Source organism: Trematomus bernacchii, unplaced genomic scaffold, assembly GCF_902827165.1.
Source record: "Trematomus bernacchii unplaced genomic scaffold, fTreBer1.1, whole genome shotgun sequence".
In the NCBI taxonomy this organism is placed as follows: domain Eukaryota; kingdom Metazoa; phylum Chordata; class Actinopteri; order Perciformes; family Nototheniidae; genus Trematomus; species Trematomus bernacchii.
The window spans coordinates 18,026,640-18,053,217 of NW_022987714.1; the positions used below are offsets into that span (position 1 = coordinate 18,026,640).

General features: G+C 40.2%; 1 protein-coding gene across 6 annotated transcripts in view; it reads right to left on the reverse strand.

The window, feature by feature from the left end:
- mical2b (microtubule associated monooxygenase, calponin and LIM domain containing 2b) overlaps nt 1-26,578 on the reverse strand; it is a 74,191-nt gene that overhangs the window by 43,251 nt on the left and 4,362 nt on the right. For all 6 annotated transcript variants that reach the window (XM_034141318.1, XM_034141317.1, XM_034141316.1 and 3 more), the window contains exons 2-4: nt 7,469-7,837; nt 3,557-3,764; nt 268-384 (exon numbers count right to left, since the gene is read on the reverse strand). In XM_034141318.1, the coding sequence (XP_033997209.1) occupies nt 268-384; nt 3,557-3,764; nt 7,469-7,732 (589 nt within the window). In that variant the 5' untranslated portion in view covers nt 7,733-7,837. The remainder of the gene's footprint in view (nt 1-267; nt 385-3,556; nt 3,765-7,468; nt 7,838-26,578) is intronic.

Genomic DNA, 26,578 nt, shown 5'->3' on the forward strand with positions numbered 1-26,578 from the left:
CAATAGACTTTTTTTCCATAGTATGCTATAAACGCTGCCAGTGCAAATGCCTCCTCTCTAGGAAACCTTGTGATCACTTTAGCATATGTATTGCTTTCCATATATAGCATGGGTGATATGCAGGAGAGTCCCTGTGTCACTGCCACTCGTGACCCTTTCACATACCGATAACCACACACACTCACATACCGATAAACACACACACACACACACACACACACACACACACACACACACACACACACACACAGACACACACAGACTCACCGTCCTCAGTCTGCTCTGCTGGTGGCTCCACAAGCTTGACAAACTCAACGTTGACATGGATTTCCACTCCCAGAATCAGACTCACTTTGAGGAGCATCAGCTGGAGCTGGCGGATACCTGCGGTGGAAACACATCAATACACACATGCTGATATTGTATAACCAAAAAGCCCCCAACTCAAGGCTAGCGCTAACTGTAGGTGCACACATACAAATATGCATTTTAGCCTTTGCAAACCATTTACCTGCACAAAAACCTATACAACACACAAGGAGATGGGAAAACCCCAAAAAACATCATCGGACCCTTTGATTTTTGGGCCGGGCCTAATTTCTATGAATTCTATGTATTAGACTTTTGTATATTCTTTCAATTACAAATGTTTCTGGAAATCTTATGTGATCGTTCTAATTAAGCATATGTGTATACGACGCCTAAAAATGTAATCTGCCTCTCAGCAAAAAAGTAGATTTATAGCTCTTCAACTGGAGTTCATGGGATATTTTATCTCAATAAGTGGTGGTAAAATGTCTTTGTGTGCTGATGGGGTCTAAGGACAGAGGGGGGTGTTTGCTGTACACTGTAAAGCCATCGGAGACAAATGTTTAATTTGTAATATTGGGGATATATTAATGAAATATGATTGATTGATGGTAACTGGGCAGCAGCAGGGCAAAGGTCTGCTGCGGTTGGCTTCCTCCAGTCCTACTGAAATACTTCACCACATGCCACAGGTCCTACCTACTGTAATCTCATCACAAAGCTTTAAATAAACCAGTTTGAGCCGAGCGGTTACATATAACAGGAACGCTTATAGCTCTGAGCAGCTTTAAACACAGGACGTGGTCCCCTTAATGACCTAGATAATATAGTAAGTTCATTTAATGTAATGAACATTGCAGAATGGCTTTAGAAATGTCAAAATATGGTTATCCATGTTATCTACTTCTGTACTGTAAATAGTCAAACTCTTCTTCAGGAGATGTGTGCACTCAATTTCCCTTATTCTAACATGTTTCTGAATACTCTTTATATCCTAACCAGGTTCAGTAATTAAAGTAATTTTGTTCAGTATTGAAGTTTAAAATGGTTGTCTATAATCTGTACCTTAGGTAACATGTTATTGGAGGCTTGATATTAGAAGCAGTGAATTTTACAGTGACACTGACAAAGATGAATAAAAGAAGTAAGAATCACATTTTATGAAAACGGTTACCCTATCCGATACAGGATATACTTAAAAAGGATAACCTGAAACAGTTTAACGGATTAATGTATGATGATCAGTCATACTAAATGTGTATATGATTATTCATTTATTAAACAGCACGATATTATCCTCCTTATTAAGCCTGCATGAAGTGCATGAGATTGGTGCATTAACCTTTAAAATACTACATTTAGTTTGAATTTTTTCTGTAGTTATTCCAGTAACTTTTCATTTTGCAATACATCTTGCAGTAAAAAGCAATATTGCAACTTTTGAAGTATTTATTTAAAAGTGAAAGTGCAATACAAATATTAACGATGATCATTTTTGCCCAAACTGTGCAAGGTAATGTGGATTTAGTGAGTAGACATGTAGTGGATTTTCCATTTTATTTATCAAAAGTGAAGTTTAAAAAAAGTTTGGATATTTGAAAATGTATGTGTATATTATATCATATGTCTATCACCTCGCGGGTGACACAGGGGGCCCCCACATAACAAGTCTCTTTCAACCCATACCAGCTGTAGAATCATTAAGATTCAAACAATATATTTCTATGTGGCAGATTATTAGTTGTTTATATTCAGTGACTGCCACGAGCCGATAACCAGAGGAGCTTATCTTTCAGCAAGTTATTAATAAATGACACAGTTACATAAGCTGGAGAGGAAGACAGTACAATGGAAACGTCCCACTCGGCAGATAGAGACTGAAGAAACTAAGCTGCTGTTAAACATCTGCTCACAGGTAAACAATAGGCAAATACCAGCTCTGCCATGCAATGATGTCCAATATGGAAAGCATCATTTAGGCACTTTTCTGTGGCCATTTTTGGTATTAAGTATTTTGCATATAATCATTTGCATGTTAAAAAATAAAGAAAAATAGTTTTATAGTCCCCAAACTAACTTTTAAGGAAATAAGAGTGATTCATTCATGTAATTATGATTATTTGAAGTTGCATTGAAGGAAAGTGTCACCTAAATAAATGTTATTAGGTTTTCCAGATGATTTAATTATATACAAATGATATTTCTTGCTTCCATTCCTTAGATTATGTTTCATAAAAAAATCGATTAAGAGCTTCTACTGTCACACAAAATCTCTTGTCAGTATGTCAAGTTCTAAAAAAAGAGTTCATATTTCCTGGAAATTGTTTTACTTAAAGGTCCCATGTCATGCTTTTCTGGTTATTACCCGTCCCCTTGTGTGTTATGTAGCTTTTTCTGCATGTAAATCGTCTGCAAAGTCACAAACCCTCAAAGTACACCCTGTAGCGAGTACAACTCTAACACAGAAAAGACCTGTCTATGCTGCCCCAGAACGCCTCGTTGGACATTTCTCTTTTTCTTCCTGGGTACAGTGACGTGCCCATACCCAAATGGACCCATTGGTGAAACTGTGGCGCGCTTACACTGCAGGTGTGCCGCGTTTGGGGGTGCGGGGAGGGGCGGGTGCTAGTGGAGCCTCGCAGGTGGGGGTGCTGCAGCCCCCTCAGCACCCCCCCCTTCCCGCGTCCATTCGCGATGTCTCGCTGTCTCGCAGACCCCACGCAGCAACCAGGAAACGACACCAGTAACCCAGCTCACACTGTCCGCTCCTCACAGCAGCGAGCCGCGCAACGTCCTGCCAACACGGCACCCAGACCCCACGCAGCATTCTCATCTGTTTGTCATTACTGGTGTCATTTTCTGGTTGCTAACAAACGCCATTGTAACACATAAACACTGATGTTCCGCTGTAACGGTGGTGGACTCATCAGAACAGAGTGGGCGAGCTGACCAATCAGAGCACACAGAGATGCTGTATGAGAAACCAATGTGAGTTTGGAAAATTGCACAATATAAATCTATTTTAGTAGACCTCAACAATGGAATTATGATCAGTAGAAATGGCCATGACATGGGCCCTTTAAACTATTTGTCCTAACAAAAAGAAATCACTAAATCCCAAGGAAAGTATCAGTAAAAAAATAAGAAGTTTGAAAGTTAACCTGTAGTGAGCTTTTCCACTGTGCTGTCAGTGCTTCATGAGGGATGGATGAATAAAGAACTAGAGTTCAGAGAAAGAGACACTCACTGATGTGGTCGATGGCGCCGGCGCAGAACTTCCCGTAGAACTTCTTGGCTCCGAGGCCCCTGAGGTCGTGGATGGTGTAGGGCCAGAGGTGGAGCACGTTGTTCCTGGAGAAGGTGTCCCTCTTCTCGATCACCACCACCTTACAGCCCAGCAGGGCCAGCTCGATGGCCGTCCGTAACCCACAGGGGCCGCTGCCGATGACCAGGCACTGAAGGAAGAAGGGAGGAGGTCAGGTGGGGGGGATGTAAGGACAAGAGGGTAGGGATGTTTCAGTCTGACATGATCTGAACTGCTAATATGAAGCGATAAAATGGAATACCAACCTTTGCATTACCCTTTAATAGTCTTAAGGATTTTTATTAAAGAGGCCCTATTATGCTTCTTTCAGAGTTCATATTTGTATGTTGTGTCTCTACTGGGACATGTCTCCATGCTTTAATGTTCAAAAAGCTCTTTATTGTTCTCATACTGCCTGTGCTGCAGCACCTCTTTTCACCCTCTGTCTGAAACCAGAGCCCAGTCTGCTCTGATTGGTTAGCTGGCCAGCAACCGTTTGGAGATTTCCCGCCCCTTACCAAATCAAGTACAATGTGTTGGAGCGCTAGCCAATAGAAACGGGAGTGTAATAAAGTGATGTCACTATGTTACGAAAGTAAACAAAGGAGTCCAATACAGGAAAAATAAACCCCAAAAGCATATTAGGGCCTCTTTAAGATTATGTTTTGGGCCACCCATTAAAAATTGATCAAATGATGTGTAATGTGAAAGGTGTCACTGTTGTGACAAACTCACAGAGAAGCTCACAGTTTCTTCAGGTGTACAGACCATAACTACAATGATATAGTTCACTCTCACCACTCTCACGGTTTCCAGTATCAGCAAACAGCTGTTTTTACTGTAAGAGCTCTAAACTGTACTCAACTGTACACTACCTAGTTGGCAGATAGTGGTGATAATTGTTATCTCTGCAAGAAGTGAGTTACTAATTATCAGCTTAATCTGCAGCTACCCTCTTCCTTTACAGAGCTCAAAGCTTTGTTTTTCCACTGTTTTAGGAAAAAAATCCAACTTCTCTGCACCAAATAGCAGACAGACACACTCATGGCGCTTTTCCACTGCAGGGCCTCGCTCGGCTTAGTACGGTATGGCTAGGCCTTGTTAAGCCTTGTTAGGCCATGCTCACTTTATGCTGCGTTTCCATTACAGTTTAGGAACTGGGGTAGTAACTATAGTAACGCAGTGTAGGCGACCACAAAACCAACATCAGCCGTTAGCTGTTAGCACTCAGAGCTCACAGCTCCTCATATCTGTTCAGAAACTAGACAAAAGTTAAACAAGTACAAACCACAGACTGCCTGTGTCATGGCGAATACAGTCGCTGGTTTATTTATGTCTGTATAGGCCGTTGTTGTGAGTGTGGACGGAGCATATACTGCGTTAGCTTAGCCGATCTCCATCCAGACAACACGCATTTTAAAAGGTTTTTCGCCTGCCGTCTGTCTGCAGACTTGACAAAGCATTAATTCATGGTTTTTACTAACCGGTATCAGTATGTTGTTACTTCGGCATCATTTTGAAACGTGTATTACAATTAAATCACGGTCAAATATGTTCATTTTGCTGTAGTTGCCAGCGATTCTCTTACTAGTTTATCATACTCAGCCCGACTCAGCCTGGTTGTTGGCCCGGAAAGAACCTCGATTTTGGAGAGCCAGAAAAACTGTGAAAAAGTACCCGCTAGCCGGAACTACGCCTAGTGGAAACGCAACCAAAAACGGGCCGGGCACAGCACGCTTAAACCGCGCTGTAGTGGAAATGCGCCATTAGGCTCAGACTGTCTGTTGAACATGATGGAACATTTAGAAGATAAAGCCAGATATATCTTCTTCAGGAGTTAGAGATGGACTTTCAAATCTAAAACAGAACATGGACCCAGCTACAGGGTTACCATCTTTCTCCAAATAGCAGTTTGTGCCTCAAAAATGTCTGGGATAAATACTGAGCTGTTATTTTTGGCCCACCCTCAGCCCAACCCATGTCTGTTAATCTCCCCTCTGCGGGTCCCTGGCCTCTTTCCCCTCCGGATGCCTTATCTTTTCCTTCTGATACGAAGGCATTTCAACCGCGAAACATGCTACTGAGACATACATGGTCTGACAACAAGAAAGGGCAGCACATCAAACACAAAATATAAGATCTATATGAAATAAAACAAGTATCTGAACTTAGTCTTTAGGCCTCTGCGAAAAGTCATCTACTTCCATTTAACTATCATCTGGTGACCACTTTATAAAGTTTCACCTATTATTAGTTAAAATTACTTTCGATTTACTCAAGTTATATGTCTGATATTAGCCTCTCTTTGGGCCAATTTGTTGCATATAGTAACAGAAAGGATCTAATGACATAATCTATTTAGCTGACAATCCAGACTTGCACAGATTGTAATTCAGTGTATAAACAAAAAATAAATTCCTATGTTTTTTTTTAGGTAAAGATTTTAAAGTTGGTAAAAATGTATGTTCTTTTCAACAGAACACAGAAAAGAGAGAAAGAATATCAAAAGTTAGAAAACATACAGTTGTGAATGAATGTATCCATGGGCAAGGTTTACTAGCCTTGTGCCGTGCAAAGCTCTCAACACGTGCTTTTCCTCTTTGGCCTCACTGAAGGTGTTCTTCCTCAAACCAACATTGTGTCTTGCAGAGAACTAAACACACAACTAAACTAAACACAAAATAATTGATGCTGTTGACTAGGGAGAAACTTCTCTTTTTTGGGTAGATAGTAACACAATCTGTCTGGCTTGAAGCTCAGTTTCACTTTCCTGTCCGTAGTTTCAGATGTCACTGAACTATTTGGTCAGTGGGTCATTTTCACAGCACAGTACAGAGAAAGCTAACATGACTGAATAGCATTAAGCAGTTAGCTCCCCCGCTACAATAGAGAGTAGTCAATTCTGTATGTCACCATGCATCTTTAAGCACTTATTTCCTGAATATGCACCAATTCATTTCACTGTGCAACTTTCTTTTGTAATCACGCCCAGGGAGCAACTTGCAAAATCAGAGGGGGTGGGAGCATTTTGATGCAAAGCTGGACAAAAAGGCTAGGACTATTCTATAGATTACCCTTATTGTTGCCCCTTGTTTGGACCACACCCATCTTTAACTACACCTGTTGAGTGTCTTGGGTGTATCTTGTACAGTTGTGACGCAATCCCAGTAACAACATCTGCCCACTGACAGACGGACGCACAAAAAGACGGACAGAGTACCAGGTTTTTCGGAGATTACGAAGTGAGGAAAGCTTCATAGCCCCGCACTTTACGCCCGTGGCCACATTGTGCTGCTGTGATTCAAGCTGTGATATAGTGTGATTCTATTACCTATCTGTCAGTCTATTTAGCAGTCACAAATCTGTACAGATGTTTTTTGAGATCAAAATAAAGGCTGAGTTCAAAGACGGTTTTGGTTCAAGCAATGAGGGTGAAGGGGTCATCGGTCACTTACTGTAACACCCTAGCCCAATTTGGCAAATGAGTTTGAAGATGGGTGTGATCTGAGCAACTTCCACTGTGGTACAGCTTATCAACTTGCATCATACTGACGGTAATATGAGAGGCATTCCCTTTATTTGGTCTGACTAGAAGTTGGAGAAACAAAGCCATATCAAAGTAGAGAGGACCAGAAAACCTCCAACTATACCAAAATGTTGCAAAAATGCCTTTTACTTTGTCAGACTGTCATTAAATCATTCATGTATTTATGTGTCATCACGGAAGAAATATTGGTGCTTGGGCATGACTCAAACAGGCCTCAAATCATCTGCTAGTCTACAAAGATACTGAACCAAACTAGTTTCCTGTGCCTGTTAGTAGCCTCAAACTCAGCACACGTTGGTGTCTCTTACCCTGGTGTCCTGGCAGGCTTTGTTCTGGTTGTAGACCTTGTGCTGAGCCCTTTTGTCCAGTTTGGTCCACAGTGCCTTGACCTTCCAGGAGCTGACGGCAGCTTTCAGTGAGCTGAAGAAGGTGCTGTAGTCCAGAGGATCCAGATCCATCTGCCTGCAGAGGATGCTGAAGGCCTGCAGGGTCCCCTTACAGGTGGACGTCTGCACGAAGTTCTCAAAGAGCATGCTGGCCTGCGCTGTGCGCTCATCCTCCGTCTCACCCATCTGATCCGATGGACAAATCTCTCTCTTCCTGCTTTGTTTTTCTGTTCACTCCTTCCTCACAGTCAGTTCTGGACTCTCATGACGATGTATCATGCTTAGCCAGATCTAAAAGAAAAAGAAATAACATGTTGAGACACAAGAGACTGGAAATACACACTTCTTTGAGCAAACACCCCTGAAAAGGACTAGCCAACAACAACCCTGCAGCGTTCTAACGTTTATTATTAACGCTGCACACAATTTTTTCTCTACAACAAAATAAATGTTCCCTCCAGCTCCACTGAATGTCTGACATTATTATGAAAGAGAGATTGTTATGGCAAGAGAGCACGATTGAATGGGTTTATTGCAAAGCTCAAACACTGCAGTAATACAGACAGTCCCATCATATGCAAACAGAAACTTGTTGAGGCTCGAGATGCAGAAAAAAACAACTTATATATATATATATCAGATGTAGATACAGCAGACTCCATTCTTTGTTCTTACTGCCAGACTCACAGCACATGAGGGAGTTTATCAGGAGAAGACGACATTTCCCGGCTCCTTTGGTGATCCTATCTCATTTGAAAGACGAACGACATGTAATGAGGGTTTTGAAGTTTAGAGCGGAAATACCTTCACTTTCTGTACGTCTTCCAATGAGAGTTAAAGACACACACTTCCCCGCCAACTGAGCAAAACCGCTTCAAGTGTTGAAGCCAAAGAAGGCTGAATCCTTAGAACTGAAAATATGTCCTTTTAAGTTGCAAATTGCTAGCAAAACGTTTTTTTTTTTACCAAACCAGCTTGATTTGGACTTCACCTCTATCCATCTGATCAATGTATAAGTCCAATGAGCACATGTTTCCTAGGGAAATTAAATCTTCTCCGGTCTGAATATAAGGCTTAAGAGTGCTTGAGAGAGTCCAATGGATTCATTCTCTTTCCAAAACTCTCCACAACAACAGACTCAAGTTATTTGAAGCTGATGCCAGGCACTTGTTGAATAACATCTCAGTAACAGATACAGATTGCTGGAAGCCTGACAGCATTATCCTCACTATTACAGCCATGGGTCGGAAGGAATGAGGGTGGTTAAAGATACGGTTTCTCACACACACACACAGATAGGGGTCTGCACGTACACCAACCTAAATGCACGGACGCATGTCCCAAGAAACTCACATTTCAAATGACTCCCTTTAAGTCCTTGAGTGTCTCAAAGGGGGTCTCAGATATCTGCTACCCTACAGTTTGGCAGCAGGCAGCAGCCTCTCAATTACAAGTGCCCCCTGCAGACCTGCACATCAACTCCCTCAGACCTTTCATGGTATTTATTGCCCTGCCTAGAAAACGTTTACATAATTCCTTGTTCTGAATAATGGAACTTAGTTTCATCTGAAATGGAACTAACTGGAGCACTAAGCTGATCATGTCTGTTTGGGTCAGTCAATGTGTTTCAGCATTGAGCATAACCATATACTCAGGACTGCCTCTGCAAAAGAGCCCAAGACAAACCTCATCCTTTTTGAGGATTTACACAGGTTTGGAAGAAGTACTCAGATCCTTTTCTTAAGTAAAAGTACAAATACTATGGTCCTAAAATACTCCACTACAAGTTAAAGTCTTGATTTCAAAAGTATTAACTTAAAGTACAAAAAGTACTCATTCTGCACAATGGCCAAGTTATATAAAAGTACAGAAGTATTATCAGCTAAATATACTTAAAGAATCAAAACGTAAAAGCACTTGTTGTGCAGACTCCTCACAGTATCATATTGTTATGTTTATTATATTAGTGTTGTAGTTTGTCAAAGGGGAGCCAATTTAGATATGTTAAATACTGTATAGATGAGTTGTACAGTACTGCTTTATACCATATCCGCTTGTGTGTTTTTATTTACAAAGTAACTGTGAGAGTTAAATAAATGAAGTGGAGTAAAAAGTACAATATTTGCTTTTGAGTAGAAGTATAAAGTTGCCTTAAATGGGAGTTTTCAAGAGAAGTACACATTTATCAAAATAGTACTTAAAGGTAGGGTAGGTACGAATGGAGAAACCAGCTCGAGTGCGCTAGAATTTGAAAGTACACAACCGGAAAAAATCTGCCCCTTCCTTCAGACTTCCTTACAGAGCCCCTCCTCCAACACACATGAACGTGCACATGACCAATGAGGGCACGAGATAAGTTTGTGCACAGATGGAAGGCTGATAGGCAGGTAGGCCATCCAGTTATTTTAGCCGGGCCGGCTCAGATGATTGGTCGTGCTTTTTACAGTACTACGGCTTCCACAGATGAATTTCTTTTTTATGTATTTATTGTCAAAGCATTTAATGTATTCATTGCTATCGGGATGTTAAGAGCATTCCATGGAATATAACAAAAAGTGTTTCTGAAGTGAATTACCTACCCCACCTTTAAGTACAATAATTGAGTACATGATGGGTTGATATCCCAGTTCTTTGACATATCCAGATCAACCCGCCAGGGATGCATCCTCAGTCCACTTTTATTTACGATCTTCCTTGAACCGTTGGCTGCAATGATTAGAGAGGATTCAAGAATAAAAGGAGTTGCTGGAGGTGGCAGGGAGCATAAGCTTTTTCTTTACGCGGATGACATGTTATTACTGAGTCAGGATCCGACACACTCCATCAAAGCATTTTGAGAAGTTATGGAAGTATATTCTAAAGTGTCTGGTTACTGTATTAATTGGCACAAATCAGAGGCCATGCCAGTTTCTCAAACCTGCTCTCAGAATCTGCTATCCACCTTCAATTTGAAATGGTTTCTAAATGGCATGAAGTATCTAGGGATAGAACTAAATTCGGATATAAGAGTAACTATGAATACTAATATGGAAAAACTCCTGAACAAATGTATAGTTAATTTGGACAAATGGAGTAAGTTACGCAGCTATGGGGGAAGGTGAACACGATTAAGATGATAGTTGCCCCGCAGATAAATTACATAACTGGAATGATACATGCATTGTAATGCAATGATGTATGCATTCCACAACAATTACTACTTAGATATAACAAAATGGTAAAGCATTTTCTCTGGGATGGGAGAAAACCTAGAATGAATAAATAAGGACAAATTATGTCAGCCAAAAAATAGAGGAGGATTATCATTGCCCAATATAAAGTATTATAGTATTTCTTTTGAAATGTCAACGCTTGTGAAACATTGGAAGGGTTTAAATACTGATCTGGACTGGGTCCTGATTGAGCAGGAACTAACCTCCCCTTTTAAACCGATTGAAGCTCCCGCACAGGTGACAACCAACAAGGAAGATAATCGTAGGGCTGTGCAATTAATCGTTTTTTAAAATCGCAATTACGATTTTGGCCTGCCACAATTACAAAAACAACATAATCGAAAAAAACGATTATTTTGCTTTGCTAGGTTGTGACAGTGCACTGCAACATATTTCATCTAATTTATTTTATAGTCTAATTTATTTATCATATTTATATACGTTTAGTAGCTTGTTGAAGTGCGCTCCAAAATATTTGTTGATCTTTTTTTTTTTATTGGTATTTATTTTGATATTATTTATTTAAATGTAAATATAAATGTATCATTTATTTTATTTATTGGTTTTTCAGTTGAATTATACGTTCAGGGTAATCAACAGTTAAACAGATACTGTTCAAATTATTATTTTAATTTGTTTTAAAGTTCAATAAATTGACGTTTTCAAAGTCAATGAATAATCGTATTTAATAATCGTGATATCAATTATTGACCAAAATAATCGTGATTATGATTTTTGCCATAATCGTACAGCCCTAAGATAATGTGATGAATCCTATTCTGCTACACTCAAAAGCAGTTTGGCGAGAAGTACATAAAAAAATGTAAAATTTCCCACAATACTGAAAGATATGCACCCTTCTGGCACAATCCTAAAAAAAAAAAATTGATAATCAACCCATTTACTGGGCACAGTGGCTTAAAAAAGGTATCAGGATATTGGATGATTTATTTGAAGCGAACATTTTTATTTCTTATGACAGACTGAAGGAAAAGTTTAATTTGGAGGGACGAGGCCACTTTTGGAAATATTTACAGATTAGACATTGTATGGGGGGGGAGGAGTTTCATTAATAGGGATGAGAATACAATAGAGTGTTACCTACAACTGCCAACAATGCTTCAAAGAGCATCTAGGTGGTACGGGATGTGTCCCTGGATAAATGACAATGGCTGTGGTAATCTCAAACGTGTATGGGAATAGGACCTGTCACTTACAATTGACGAAAAAACATGGGAGGAAATGATATCTAACTCTGAAAAATACATAAGGGAAGCTAGAGGCAAATTCATTCAGTATAAAATAATTCAAAGATATTATTATACTCCGTCAAGACTACACAGAATAGGCCTGATTAAGGATGATTTATGTTGGAAATGTGGGGAAGAACGTGGCACGTATATTATGCATGCATTTTGGGAATGTTCGAAGGTTTGTCCCTTGTAGAGGAGTGTTCTGGACTTTATGGGAAAATGGTTGAAATGTGATATTCCCACTTCGCCAAGACTTTAGCCTCATCTCAATACCCCTCCTCGACTCCTCCTTTCCCTCACTCGCGTCCCTTCCTTGCGTCTTAGCTCCGCCTCCGTAAGATGTGAGCGAGAGACACGAGGAGGAGACGCGAGGACAGAGGAGTCCTCAGGTATTAAATGGGATGTCCTCGTTCACTCAAACGTCACTCTTAAACGACGTCTGTTAATGATGACATGTGCACAGCTGTATCCCCTCTCATCGGGCTCAACTGAATAACCTTTAGAACCGGCCCATTTGTTGTTAAATATTTATTTAAATTAATGAATCTTTCTCTTTTTAGTCAAGGAATTCAATGTATGATGGTTGGTCCTGCTTTTGTGTTCCGTTTTGGTGTAAAAGGTAGCCTACATTTAAATACAAATATAATTATAATAATGTGAAAGCCTTTACTCTGAAAATGTGTCCTGTAGATCCCCACATTCACCACAAACCCACATTCAGGACTGTGAATTTTAAATAATTTAACTCCTGAATATCTTAACACAAAACAATACAAATAATTGTTATTTATCAAGATCTAGCCATTCATGAAATAGCTTTCTTAATAGCTATGTTTTAGTGACGTTCAAGATCATTAAACATGACTTAAATTGTTAGTGTAACCTTAAGAAATGAATTGCACATAATAATTCCCACGGAGCTGTGAGCACTTAGACATTTATGTGACGCTTTTCCACTCATTCTTCCAGTTCTCCGTTTTCCTCTGTTGAAATCGACCAGCTGTGAAGGTGGGGGCGGGGCTTTTATACGCAAGTAGTGAAAACACTTCCGCGTAGTCTGCTCTCGTGTATCCTCCCTTTCGTCTCCTCCCGCACCCCTCCTCCCTCACCCCTCCTCGACTCCTCCGTTTGCATTTCAGCTATTGGGACGTCCTTCAAAATGGCGTGTCTTGATCGATTTCCGGGTCAAGTCCCGGAGGAGGGGAAGAGAGGAGTCGAGGAGGGGTATTGGGATGAGGCTTTTGTCTCCTTGGAGACAGGACGGTGACCCCGCATCTGAATAAATGTGCATTTAGAGTGTTAAAGACTGGCCTAATAACGTGTGCGCGGATAATTTTAAGATGTTGGAAGGATCCCCAAACTCCTACACTGAATATGTGGAGGGTTCAAATGATGGAGACTGCTGCATGTGAAAAGATGCTGGGAAGGTTGAATGTTCAAAGTGGCATGGCTAATGAACAATGGGATAGTTTCAGTCGATACATGTCTGGGGAAGGTGGAACCAGTGTGAAGACACTAATAAGTGGATGTGGGACACTACCATGCACTAATGTGCGCTGCTATGACTGGATGTTTTACTTTGATGTATGGATACTTGTCAATGCCTGTTTTTACCTGCCTCTTTTTATGTTTTTTTATTTTATTATTTCTTTGGCACTGTTTGTTTTTTCTCTGAGTCTGTATATGATGTTGGATGTTTGTGCTTAAAATCCAATACAAAAAATTGAATTACAAAAAAAAAGAAAATTGAGTACATGTACTTAGTTACTTTCCACCACTGGTTATCCATATCCCCAAAGCACAGTGACCCATAACATTAAGGCCCAATTCCAAGCCAACCCCTACACTCTTCTACTCTGTGATGAAGTGAACCCCATCTGCATTAACAAAACGCTGCAAGAAGTTCAAAACACAATGGAAACGGGGACATTACAAATCGATGCACACAGCTGGGACTGGAGCGCTTGTTGAGGTTCCGGGATATAAAGTTAGCCAACTGTCTCTGTTAAGGCCGCTACACACCAAACTGACACCAAAGAACATTTTAAAATGACCATCTTGAACAGCAACAACATTAAAATACTTCTAGGCAGATTGTGGACAGTAACAAAGTACATTTACTTAAGTACTGTACTGCTCCACTCCCATTCAGGCAAATAGTGTTTCGCTAAGCTGAACAGCCAATCAGAGTGATTTCTTTTTCCGACGGCCTTTTACCGACAGCCTCCCGATTCAACATGTCGATTCGGTGGCGGAAGGTGTCCGCACGGCCGAAAAGACACGACGGTGCGGGACACATCAATCTGAGTAGGGCGACAAGACGCTCATCGACGGTGTGTACGGCCTTTAGAGAGTTTCCTAAAAAGGTACGTTTGTAACAAATTAACGATCTGCTCTAAGCTAGCTAGCTAACATTTGTGTTTCTTCATCTGCATTTGTTTTTGCACATTTGTGTTTTTATTACATTGTTTTTTAAAGTGTAGTACGATTCTCCTAATACATATGTTGTAACTTTTTGTAAACATGGTAGCAAATCAACATCTCTCGTACACAATAAACAATAATTATAATGTCAAATGGTAAATGGACTGCATTTAAATTGTGCTTTTCCAGTCCTTTAGTTACGTCAAAGCGCTATTATAATAATAAAAGGTATTTTGATTCTGATTCTGGTTCTGATTACATATACATTCAGCATTCTCCCATTCATTCAGAGGCAGAGGGTGCCACACAAGGTGCCCCCTGCCACACACCGTTGGCCATCAGAAGCAGTCATCAATGTTGATGACAGCCCCCCCCCCCCCCCTGTCATCAACATGTAGACTGCAGGGGCTGTGGATTGAACCCATGAACCCACAACCTTTCAATTCAAAGACAACAATCTAGCTTCTGAGTCAAAAGGCCCAGCTTATAGAAATGGACCTAACCGCGTCAATAAGCAGATTGCATCTGTTTCAGTTAACCAATATGTTTTGCTAGTGAAGTATAGACATTCACTCAGGATTGCCTCAGCAAATTAGCCCCTGAATACCTCTTCTAGATCATCTATCCATATCTCTAAAGCATAGGGAAGCATAACTCAAAATAAGCATGAAACAAGGAAGTTCATGGAATTTGTTTGGAAAGAACATCCTGCTATCAGCTCAGAGAGAACAACCGCCCTACTTTTGCCCCGAGGACCAGACATGATGTACGGCAACCCCCTCTGACCGGTCAGGTCCAGAATAAAACTGCAGTGTGTGCACTTATATCGCACAGAGCTTTGGAAGCTGTAATGTGTGCGTTCTTGGACTCTTTGCACAGGAAGTGGTTAACTTGGAATTTCTTTCCAAATGATAGTGTTTTGGGGTGTGGGTGTCTGTGTGTGGGAGGTTTGGAGGATGCATCTCTAGGCAGGTTTTCAGCCAAGTTTTAAATCAGGACACATGGAATTGTTTCTATCATCACACCACAAACATCAATACACATACATAATGCACCTATAATTGACGGTCACTTTTTTCTATCTGGAATCATTTGATTAATAATGTGTCACAGAGTTTAATCATTGAGTTATCCTTTTAAATAGCTAGGTGATTAGTCAGCTTTATTTTCTGTTACAAGTTTGGTATCGAACAATTATATATAAACAGGATAATCAAAATGTTACAAAAAAATTTGATCGTTTCTTCTACGGTCCTTTTTTCTGTAGAGGAAGTAAAGAAAACGTAACTGGGGATTTATTTGTTGTTTGAAGTGCAATATATGACTCAGCAGCTTTAAGACATATACAAAGTTTTATATTCCTCTGCTCTAATGCATTATTTTTGCCGTAAAGTGGGCAGGGACCGTATTTTGTCCGGAAGTGACGTTAGCTCCCTCATACTATTCTTTTCCTAGAAAAACCCCTGACTTTCTTTAGTAGTTGTGAACCCTTAGCCTTCATCCATAGCCTGATGATTAGTGCGTCAAAGCCTGTAATTATACAATAAGTGACCTTACGGTGCACTATACATAGAGGCCCATTTCTGACACTCAGGCATGCCCATTAACATCATATAACGTATTTCTGAACACTTAATAGACGACTTCTTGTGGAGTCAGCTATTTCGATTTCAAGTGTCCATTAATGAGGTGTACCCAGCAATACAAGAACCTTTCAAACGTAAAGAATATTCTTATATGTATGTAAAGTAAACTGTCCTCTTAGATGTTAAGGTCAGGTGTATTTATCAAGGGACATGCCAAACCATTCAGGGCTCGACAGTAACGGTTGCCAGGTTGCCATTGGCAATCATTCAGAAAAAATGTCAACCACTTCTTGGCCTTTGGTTGCCATCAGTGGCAACCACTTTTTAACATGAAGAAATAAGGACAGCAAACAGCTAAATGTGCACCCCAAAATAGATAAATGTTAATTATTTGTTGTATTAAGAGTGATATTTCATTATTGTTGTGACCAGTCGGAACCTGATACTTAACCTCTTAAGCCCGGCGATCCCCCCATTGGACCCCTCCCACTTTTTTTTTTTTAGATAATGTCTCAGGGCTTCTTAAATTTATGAAACTATTAATGTGTAGCACTCTCATAATAATAATAATCTCAGCTAACTGAAGATATGAACCATTTTTAGCTAAAAGAAACACAACAGTAATACCAAGCCTTAGAATTAGCATTTTGCGAAAAAATGCTAACTAATGCTAACGGAGTTTTGCACAGCACTCACTCTCAAAATGCCCTTATTACTTATCGTAACTGCACAAACAAGATATCCGATTAAAGCTGAGACTCCACATATTCCATACATGTAGTGTCATCACTGTACGACCCCGAATTTGCGGAGCTTTCAGCCAGAAAAGAGAAAGTAAACAACATCCGGTTTCAAAAATATTACAATAATTACATCTTACCTTTTTTGATTTGTGATCAAAAGTTGTGTTCAACGGAATAAAAACGCCGCTCAAGGTTAATCCAATGTGTCTGTGGCACGTAGAATTTTTTACTGATAATACATCATCATATTTATGGCAATAAACTGGGTATAAAGTTTTGCAGTCAAGGCTTGTACTTTCAGATGTGCTTCCTTTGTTTCTCTATTACCTCCGCAATGGTAATGTTTACGTAGATTTTGGAACTGCCCATCGGATTCTATTGGATCTAATGGTTAAGAAAAAGGTGTAAATCACTCAAATCGACCAATGGGTTCCATAGATATGGTCCTGCGTAAAGTATAAATTGTGAATGCCAGCGGCACACACATTACGCAGCAGACTCTACGCAGTGTTTACTACGTAAAGAAGAGGAATTGCAGCAGGACCCAGAGCGCACAGAGCGGACAGCAGATAACGGAGCAGACTACAAGATTGGCGTTTAGGACTTTTGCTATACTTGCTCTATACTTGTAATAATGGCTTGCAGGAAAGAGATGCTTACGACTTTACAGGCAATGGAAATGGTGACTAATGCTGACAGCGATGCAGACATGTTACCTGTTGATTCTGAGTCAGACGACGAGGACCTCTTGCAGCCAGAACGGAACCCGGAGCGTTGTGACTCTGATGATGAAATTCCACCACGGGAAAGGTATGTAATCTCTCTGTTTTTATCTATTACTTAGTTATTTGGTGTACGATTATTCATATAGTTAATAAATAATAATACAGCGCTATAATAAAACTATTATTTTCTGCCTTGCTCATGAGAGTAACAGCTGGCGAAATTACAGCCTCGCCTACTGATTTTAATTTAACCATATATCGATCGTCGATTTCAAATGTGTGCTCTAAAATGGTGTTTATAAATGACTATTATCATTATTATAAGCAAGACAATAAATGGCAAAAATATGTAGAAAATAAACGTATTTAGTTGGAGTTTAGTTCTGTGGGAACATCATTTTTAGGAGACAGGGTTGGCATGTTTACTGCCAAGGAAACAGGAATTACAGGAATTAATCTAATCTCTTGGTTTTTCCACATTTCTTTTCAAAGTGATGTAGATGAGAATGAAATGGCTCTATAGTCACTAGATGTGTTGCCTTCACACATTCAAAATGGCATGTTTACTGCCAAGGAAACAGGAATTACAGGAATTAATCTAATCTCTTTGTTTTTCCACATTTCTTTTCATAGTGATGGAGATGAGGATGAAATGGCTTCACCACTGCCTACTTTCACCCAGCCCACACCTGCCACACCTGCCTCACCATCACATTCCTCCAGAAAGAGATCTGCACCAGTATTGGCCACTCAGCCTGCATCCAAAGAAGAACTCGGGTGGCACAACAGAGAGGAGAATGACCAAACACCAGAGCCACTGAATTTCACACCAGCCAGTGTCCCAGGCCCAGCGCTCGACCCCACTGTAGCATGGGAAGTGAAGTGAAGTGACCATGTGCTCCACAGTGCACGAGGCCTTCAGCGGTCAGACGGTCCAGCGGAAAGTGAAACAGGCTGGTGTGTGGCAGACTAAGACTGTTCCCGTTCCTGACGCTGTGTTGGACTACAACAGAAGCATGGGCGGCGTGGATGTGTCTGACGCTTTGATCGGGTACTACAGCGTTCTCCACAAAACTATGAAATGGTACAAGACTTTTTTTTACCATTTTGTGGACATTGCAGTGGTGAACAGCTTCATTCTCCACAAGGAGCTGCACAAGATGACGAGTGACCCCAGCAGGACAAAGCCACACACCCAGAAGACTTTCAGGGAGCAGCTTGCTGCAGAAATGTTGGAATTTGGAACACCTCCACCTTATTTTTCTAAATCTCTCTAAAAAGGTCAAATTTATCTTGTTTTGCATCAATCTTGATACAGGGTACTTATTATATTTTGTACTTTGGATTCCTAAAGCTTTTAGTCTACTAACCCATCATCCAAGGGTGGTTTTCACTATCTGTAATGGGTTTGTTTTAGGCGGAGATAGAATTTACATGTTTTTACTATGTTCCATATGAATTTATTTTTAAAATAAAAACATCTATATTGATTTCTGACACTACTTCATCCAACTCACAGATGTAACCTTGCTTTGAGAAAAAAGATTATTAATTTCCCCCTTTTAGAAGTGAAGATATAGTCTTTGTTGTGTAAGTGGCATTTTCGAGCCTGAAAGCTGAAAAACAGGCTCAGGGCTTAACAGGTTAAGTTGCACGTGCATTGGTGTGATTACAGAGCCAGAAAGCGATGCACGTTTACTCGCGTGCGCGGTGCGCCGTGTGTTTGTTTTACAAAAAATGGCGAAGCAAATTAAGTTGTTTGACTGGGAGGCGAAATATATATGTTTTCCATTCACTTCCGGTAAAAGTTCCTTCAAAATAAGAGTCCCGATCTTATTACTACCAAAATAAAAGTGCAAAACGAAACTTTACCATAGGAAAATATTGGCATACAAATATAATCACTTCTATAAAAAGGTAACACATTTTAACTATAGTTAGACATATTAAAGGTAATTTACAGCATTCATAATTAATATCTAATTCTTAACTGTGAATGGTTTTCATTTATTTAACATTAGAAATGTATTAGTCTGGCCAATCCAAGACTTCAATGCTGAAGGGCCAATGGATCTATGGTGGGGGTCAGCACAAAGGTCAAGAAAACCCACATTTGAAAGGGAGACAACGGATGACGAAACTAGTGACTTGCTCAATTCATTTGTGGATCTGTGAAGAACATGACAACAGCTGCACTACTGGTATTTTGTATACCAGCAATTGAGGGTGGACAAGTTTACTACCACTTTAGTTTCAAATAATTGTGTTAATAACTTATTGTAAAGCATTTGAACATTCTTTTGTGTCACATTTTCATTATTAAGTTGATGTATAACTGTATAGTATCTTAATTATTTAAAATATAAGGTGACTAAAAATGGCAACCGTATTTTCAGTTTTGGCAACCAAAAGCTGATGCCTGGTTGCCAGCCTGGCAACCACTTTTAAAAGTTAGCGTTGAGCCCTGCCATTGATACAGAAATTGGAAGCAACTGGATACACAGAGTCCGAAAAAAATAAAAACACATAAAACAAACACAAAGAAGAAGAAGAATAGGAAGGAACGTTTATGTAGTATTTAACTTGTCCTGGCATGAAGGCTGAAGGCAGTAAAAAAAACTGCAAGGTTGGCTCTTTAAAAAAAAAAAAAAAAAAATCACAGATTAACAACACTAAAGCTGATTAACAGATTGTACCTTGTTTGTTAAATCCTCCTGCTTTAAGGATTTATGCTAAGCTAGGTCCAAACGCCTGAAATTGAACTCCTAGTAAAGCAAATGTTGCGTTCACACCAAAAAGATCTGGAACTAGAACCTAGTTTATTCACCCCCAGAAAGTCCCTGCTAGAGAGCAGGGACTTTCCTGGGGAGAAAAAGGTTCCAATTTCTGATTGGCTGGGCGAATTGCAAACCACGCCCCGTAAAACTCTGAAAAGTTTTGTGAAGCCGCCATTTTATTTGCTCACATTAGCATTATTAGCATTAGCATTAGCCCAGCGCACCAACGGAGAGAGACTAACTTATGGCAACACAAACGAAAAAATGGGAGCGGTGGAGTGATGAGGAGGTGTTGGCGCTTCTGGCGATTTACACAGAAGGCTTCTACTGAAGCCAGTTGGACTGGCCCAGTCCCCAACTCCGGGGGACTCCGGGACTTCGGGTGGCAGTATACGCCGTGAAGTTGTTTGCGGCCTGCCAGTAAACCCAAAGCAGAAGAAGAAGTGACGTCAGCGGCTTCATTTGCGTAATCCTCCATCAGGGACTTATTCCGGTGTGAACGCGATCTACTAGGACAGTTCCGGGACTAAAGAGTTTGGCGGGACTAAGTACTGGGAACTAAGTACGGCTAAGTACTTGGTGTGAAAGCGGCTATTATCGGTTCCCTGACCACTCTGCTGCAAGTGTTGCTTGTGCCACACAGTTTGTATTTATTTATGTTTTTTTGCTGCTTTTCTTTGGTTTTTTATTACATTAGCCTCAACCTATTATCCTTCGTTTCATGTCTTGTGTCATGACCGGTCGTTGTCATACCATTGGTGAACAGCACATTTTTGGGAAGAGTTTGTAATATGAACACACGAGGAAACCGATTACTGTAGATAGCTTGATAAAAGATAGATGTTGGGTTCTTCATGACAACCCTCAGAGATAGATAAAGTGTTCAAAGTATTTTTTATTAATCATAAAAAAACATTCACATAAAATAAAAAAATCTAAAAAGGCCCTCTTGGTGACAATATTTTAGTTTGATGGTTCCCTTACAACAAAACAGAACTGTGTGTGCGTGTGCGTGTGCGTGTGCGTGTGCGTGTGCGTGTGTGTGTGTGTGTAATGTCTGAAAGGGGGATCAAAGCTGAGTCAACAAGTTCCTGCCCAGACAAATACAGAGTGAGAAAGACAAGAGAGACAGAAATTGTGTAGACATCGCTCTATTAGGCCCCAGCTCCACGGGAACCCATACGGCAAAACGCATCGGAGTAACGCAAATGCAACCGCAAAAAACCTTCCGCCCACACGCAATATACACCGGATTGTGTCAAGCTCCACGAGACGGCTCCATTTACATCCAACCGCTGGAAAAGCTGCAGTACATATGCCGAACCTGTACGTGGCGCTGTAACTTCCTCCACAAAAGCAGCAACTTCCTCCACAAAAGCAGCGAAGAAGAATGGTTGTCATGGCTGCACTTCTGTTTATTCTCCGCGGTGGGGGCGGAGGGAACCGCGCAGAGTTTTTCGCCGGTCAATGTGTGTTAAAGTTTAAATCTTCATGCTTCCTCATGCAGCAGCTGATCCAGTAAGTAAACCCGACAGTAAAAATAAACATATTTATAACTAGTTTAGGTAGTTTGAGAGGTAATTAAAATAGCTAAGGGTGGTGATCTGATTTGAAGTGTGTGTTTTGCTCCCGCTGCTTCACAGCCGGAGGAGCTGCGTGTCTCCGTCCTGTCAGATTAGACTTCACTCGCGTTTATGTTCATATCGAGATCAGAGTTCCCGTTAGAATATTTTTTCGCCGGTCAAAATGTCCGTTAAAGTTGAAATCTTCCGGACAAAAGTAGAAAAGTGCCGGTCAAAGGTCTTCTTTGTTATTTATTGAGCTTTAAAACAAATTGATATGATTCGATATTAAACAAACTAATTATAGTAGATTAACTACATTATTCAAAAGTGTACAGTAATTTACAATAACACGGGAATAAAAAACGGAGTGCTCTCTCCCTCTCCTGACAGCCCGCCAATATCATGCAGCTCGCGGATCAGTAAGGACCCGACAGTAAAACTAAACATATCTATAACTAGTTTAGGTAGTTTGAGAGGTAATTAAAATAGCTACGTGTGATATTCTAACCTGAAGTGTGTGTTTTGTTCCGCTCGCCGCTGCAGGTGATCATGCAGAGCTGCATGTCGACTCGTCAGCAGCAGCTGGTCTCTCCCGTCAGATTAGACTTCACTCGCATTTATGTCCATATCGATCAGATCTAGCTAGTTCTAGCCATATACTGTATATATAAAGGTTCTAGCTAATGATATGACTACCTGCTTATTAAAAGACACCTAAACAATAAGCGTCGCTATGCAACCGGGTGAGGCCACGCAGCAGCATTATGCATTTTTTACATGCCCACCGGAACCCCGAGCCATTACCAACAGATCAACGCACAATCAAACCATACAGGACATCTCTTTCTCCACATTAAGTGTTAGACATTAGAATTGACTATTCTTGTCTGTCACATAAGTGGCGCAACTGAAGCGGTATTGCGCTAAAGGGGAAATTATTTTGACCGGACATTTTGACCGGAGAGATTTAGATTTGCCGGTCTTCAGCATATTTTACCGGTCATAGTCCGGTAATTACCGGCTAACGGGAACTCTGATCGAGATAAAGATAAATAATCTGAATTCAGTGTGCAGTGTACTTTTGCGGGGGTGAGCAGCAGAGGTGGGGAGAGGCGGGGCTATGAAACGGATGACTGTATAGGCGACCCCACGGCCCCGTTGGACCCCCCAGAGCGCTCCGTTCCCAGATCTATCCACCTTTGGACCCGTTGTCGTTTGCGGGGTCTGTTTCTACGTTTCTGTTACGGCGTCGTCGAGCTTAAAGGGCTATACGCATGAGAAATATGCGGATTCAACCCGTTTTCGTCCCCGTGGAGCCTAGGCCTTAATGTCAGGATATTATAAATTGTGCACCTTTGAGATGGCGTTTAGAACTCATTTAGTTAGCAATCGCAATTCTTAACAATTTTGTTGTTTATGTTAACCACAAACCTTGGTTCAGGGACTTAAACCTGTTCATGCATTCTGAAGTAGAGCTCTCGAAATCAAGCAGGCAATGTGATCTTCATAATTAATAGACTTTTCTTAATCATGTTTACTTTTGGTAAAATTTGGGGCATAGTGTGTTAAGAAACACCATTGACTTCAAGACGAGGGAGCCTGGAAGATATAAAAATGCTAACTCATTGCCGGCTTTAGTACTCATCCCTGCAGGAAATGCAAAAAAGTGCTCTGAATTCTGACGTTTCTTTACAACAAAAGTTATGTTGATACCCAGATTTGCGCATGTTATGTGCATCTCATTCCTCAAGTCAATATTTTAAATCCTATATAGTTTTCAACCATGTTTGATAGCTGGTTATCTCCTATTCTACTGATGTGTCATTTTACCGGAAAGTAAAAATATGTTTTTCTGCCATGTTTTCTACAATAATAAAAGGTAACAAATAAAATTTGGTCAGACATGACATATTTCAGGGTAACAACTATACAGGACAACAGCTGAGAGATGTCTGCCATGTGCCAGTTCATCAGCCACACTACACAGTTTATCAGCCACACTATCATACAGTCAGTCTGATAACGCCTGCAGACTTAAGGGGACAGCTGAGTTTTATAACTTTTATGAGTTCTAAGGTCACTGAACCAGACTAACACACAAGAGCTTTCACTGTCTTACTGCATATAGTTATCATTGGAAATGTCTGATCTTTGCCAAAGTACAAAGGGGTGAAGAAGACAGCATGAAAGTCTGACAAATGTGCAGCTTTTGTCCTTTTGAGTCAAAAATCAGATTACAGGAAGAACGAAGGAGGAAAAGGGAAGACATATTTGCATCTCTTGTCTGGTTCATCAGGAAGTAAAATAAACAGACCAAACTCAAAAGGCATGAAAATTACTTTGGACTCACAGGAAAAGTTAATTCATGGCATCTCATGCTAGCTAAACTACCGTTACACAAAAGTCAACACACATTCACATTTACATAGTGTGTTGATTAGCTAGCTTACTATGACAAGGTGCATCTTGTTTGTTTATTCTAAACTAAAATGGGTTGACCATTAATTGTTACTATAACTTTATATTACTATGTATATATGGGTGTTAGAACAGAGCTAAGCTAGCCCTTTTTTATGCTGATAAAAGCTAATAGCTTTGTGGATTTCTTCATATTCACCATTTGCAAATGGCAAAATCTTACAAAGCCAGGCATGTTCTTTTGTACACAATAGATTCTCTCTCGTGACACTTGCCAAAACACATTAAAGGGTTGACTTCAAATGAAACCAAACATGAAACTGTCCAAGACCAAACCCAGACTATGGTGCTGATTGGGCAAAATCGTGTATCTTGAAAAAGTCCAAAGGTACAAAAAGCAATCGAAACTGTCTTTCTTGCCTTCACAATCGTGAATCATAGAGCTCATGGTGGGTTTCTGAAGTTAATATAGATTATGAGGCATCAGGTCATTTTGTATTTGATATACTACTCTCTTTTACAATCAAATCCAGCAAACATAAACCAGGACATTTACAAACCCGACCAAAACAAAATCAAGTAGAACATTCAGTACAACCCAATTATTGACTATTTCCTTTTGTCCACAGGATCATGTTTTTTTTTTATTAAACATTTAACCAAATAATAATCTCTCCTTGGTCTCTTGAAGTTGAGGAATCAAACACAACAATACCACTGATGCATTGGTGCCAATATGAAACAAGACTAACTGGGTTCAGAATACACATATAAACACAACTCTGTTTGTACATACCATGGGTTGAAAAGTGATTAATTCTCCAAGACCACTGATGCTGTTTTAACAGCAGTTTCACTAACTCATTCAACAGTTATATAAAAAGACAACAGGCCTGTAGCATACAGCTAGCAGAATGTCTGAGTTAGGGTAAAATAATCCTTTTAATAATTTACCACACTTGCTCTGTTTTATTAATCAAGTCTTACTAAGGGCAAAGTTTGGATTCTTACCATTGGTACAAAGGTTGTACCAAAGCATAGGGGAGTGTCTACACGTGGTAAAAACCAATAAGACCGTACAATAGGATCGTCTTGATTTTTGGGGAGGGTCTAAACTAGGGCTGCACGATATATCGTGTCGTGACGATAATCGCGTTATGCGCATGCGCGATATTGACATCCCATGTGGCGTTTTTTAAATGTAAAAAAAAAAAATGTAGGACGTGCGATATTAAGTAGGCAAATGAACTAAAACACGTCATGTTACAATTATTTTGCTGCTTGCTACAAAAGGAAAACTTGCGCGGCTCTCATGTCAGGGGTACTTGAGTGAGTGACATGCAGGCTCTGCATGCACAGCAAACCACCAATCACAACCATTCTTGATCAGATCACAGCAGGATAACCGAGCTAGCTCAGCTTGTTGCTCTGATAACTTAAGATCCAGAAGTCCGTGACTAAAATCCTTCATCCTTAAAGTTCAGGAAAGGATGGTTTGCGGACAAAAAAAACGGTCTTTTCTTCAATTCCTGTATTTTTTCATATCGCAATATATATCGCAGGGGAAGAAAATATTGCAATGTCAGTTTTTTCCAATATCGTGCAGCCCTAGTCTAAACATGTGGTACACACCAATAAGATGGTAGAAAAGCATCGTCTTGACTCCTATCTTTGTTACAAGTGTTGTACCAAAGCATGGGGGAATGGTTTAACACCAATGAGATGGTAAAATGAAAGGTTTATAAGCAAGGCCCTAACTGGCATAGCTGACATCAGTAGCATCACAACTTTTTGTAATGATAGGATTGTTTTGTATTGATAGGGAACAACATAAATTGTACTAAAAGTAGCTGAAAACTGAATAGTGAGCTACATTTGCTCACTGGCCTCCTGTCATTTGTGCCCCTAAAGCTCCTCTCCTGACACCACCTACCTCTACTTGAAGAACAGACACCAATGGCAGCCTATAAAGCCACAGCCATCATTTACCCTTTTGCTTTATTAAAGCCATCAAAGCCAGAAGCCATCAAACAAAACTAAGCCATGAATTTATTTTGCCCAGGAGAAGCCTAAAGTCACACAACAGCAATCCGACAGACTGGTGAGGAGGACACCAAGACACATAAAAGCTATCGTTGTAAATTAGGGATATTGAACCAACTATTGATGTCTGAACATGAAGGTTGTGAAATTCTTCAATTTTTATTATGAGAAGTCTGAAACCACTGAACCTTTTTTGTGATTTTGATCAAAACTGTTTCTGCAAATAAATGATCTAAAAGACAATATTTTTATTTTAAATATGGGACGAATGTTTAAAAAATAAAGG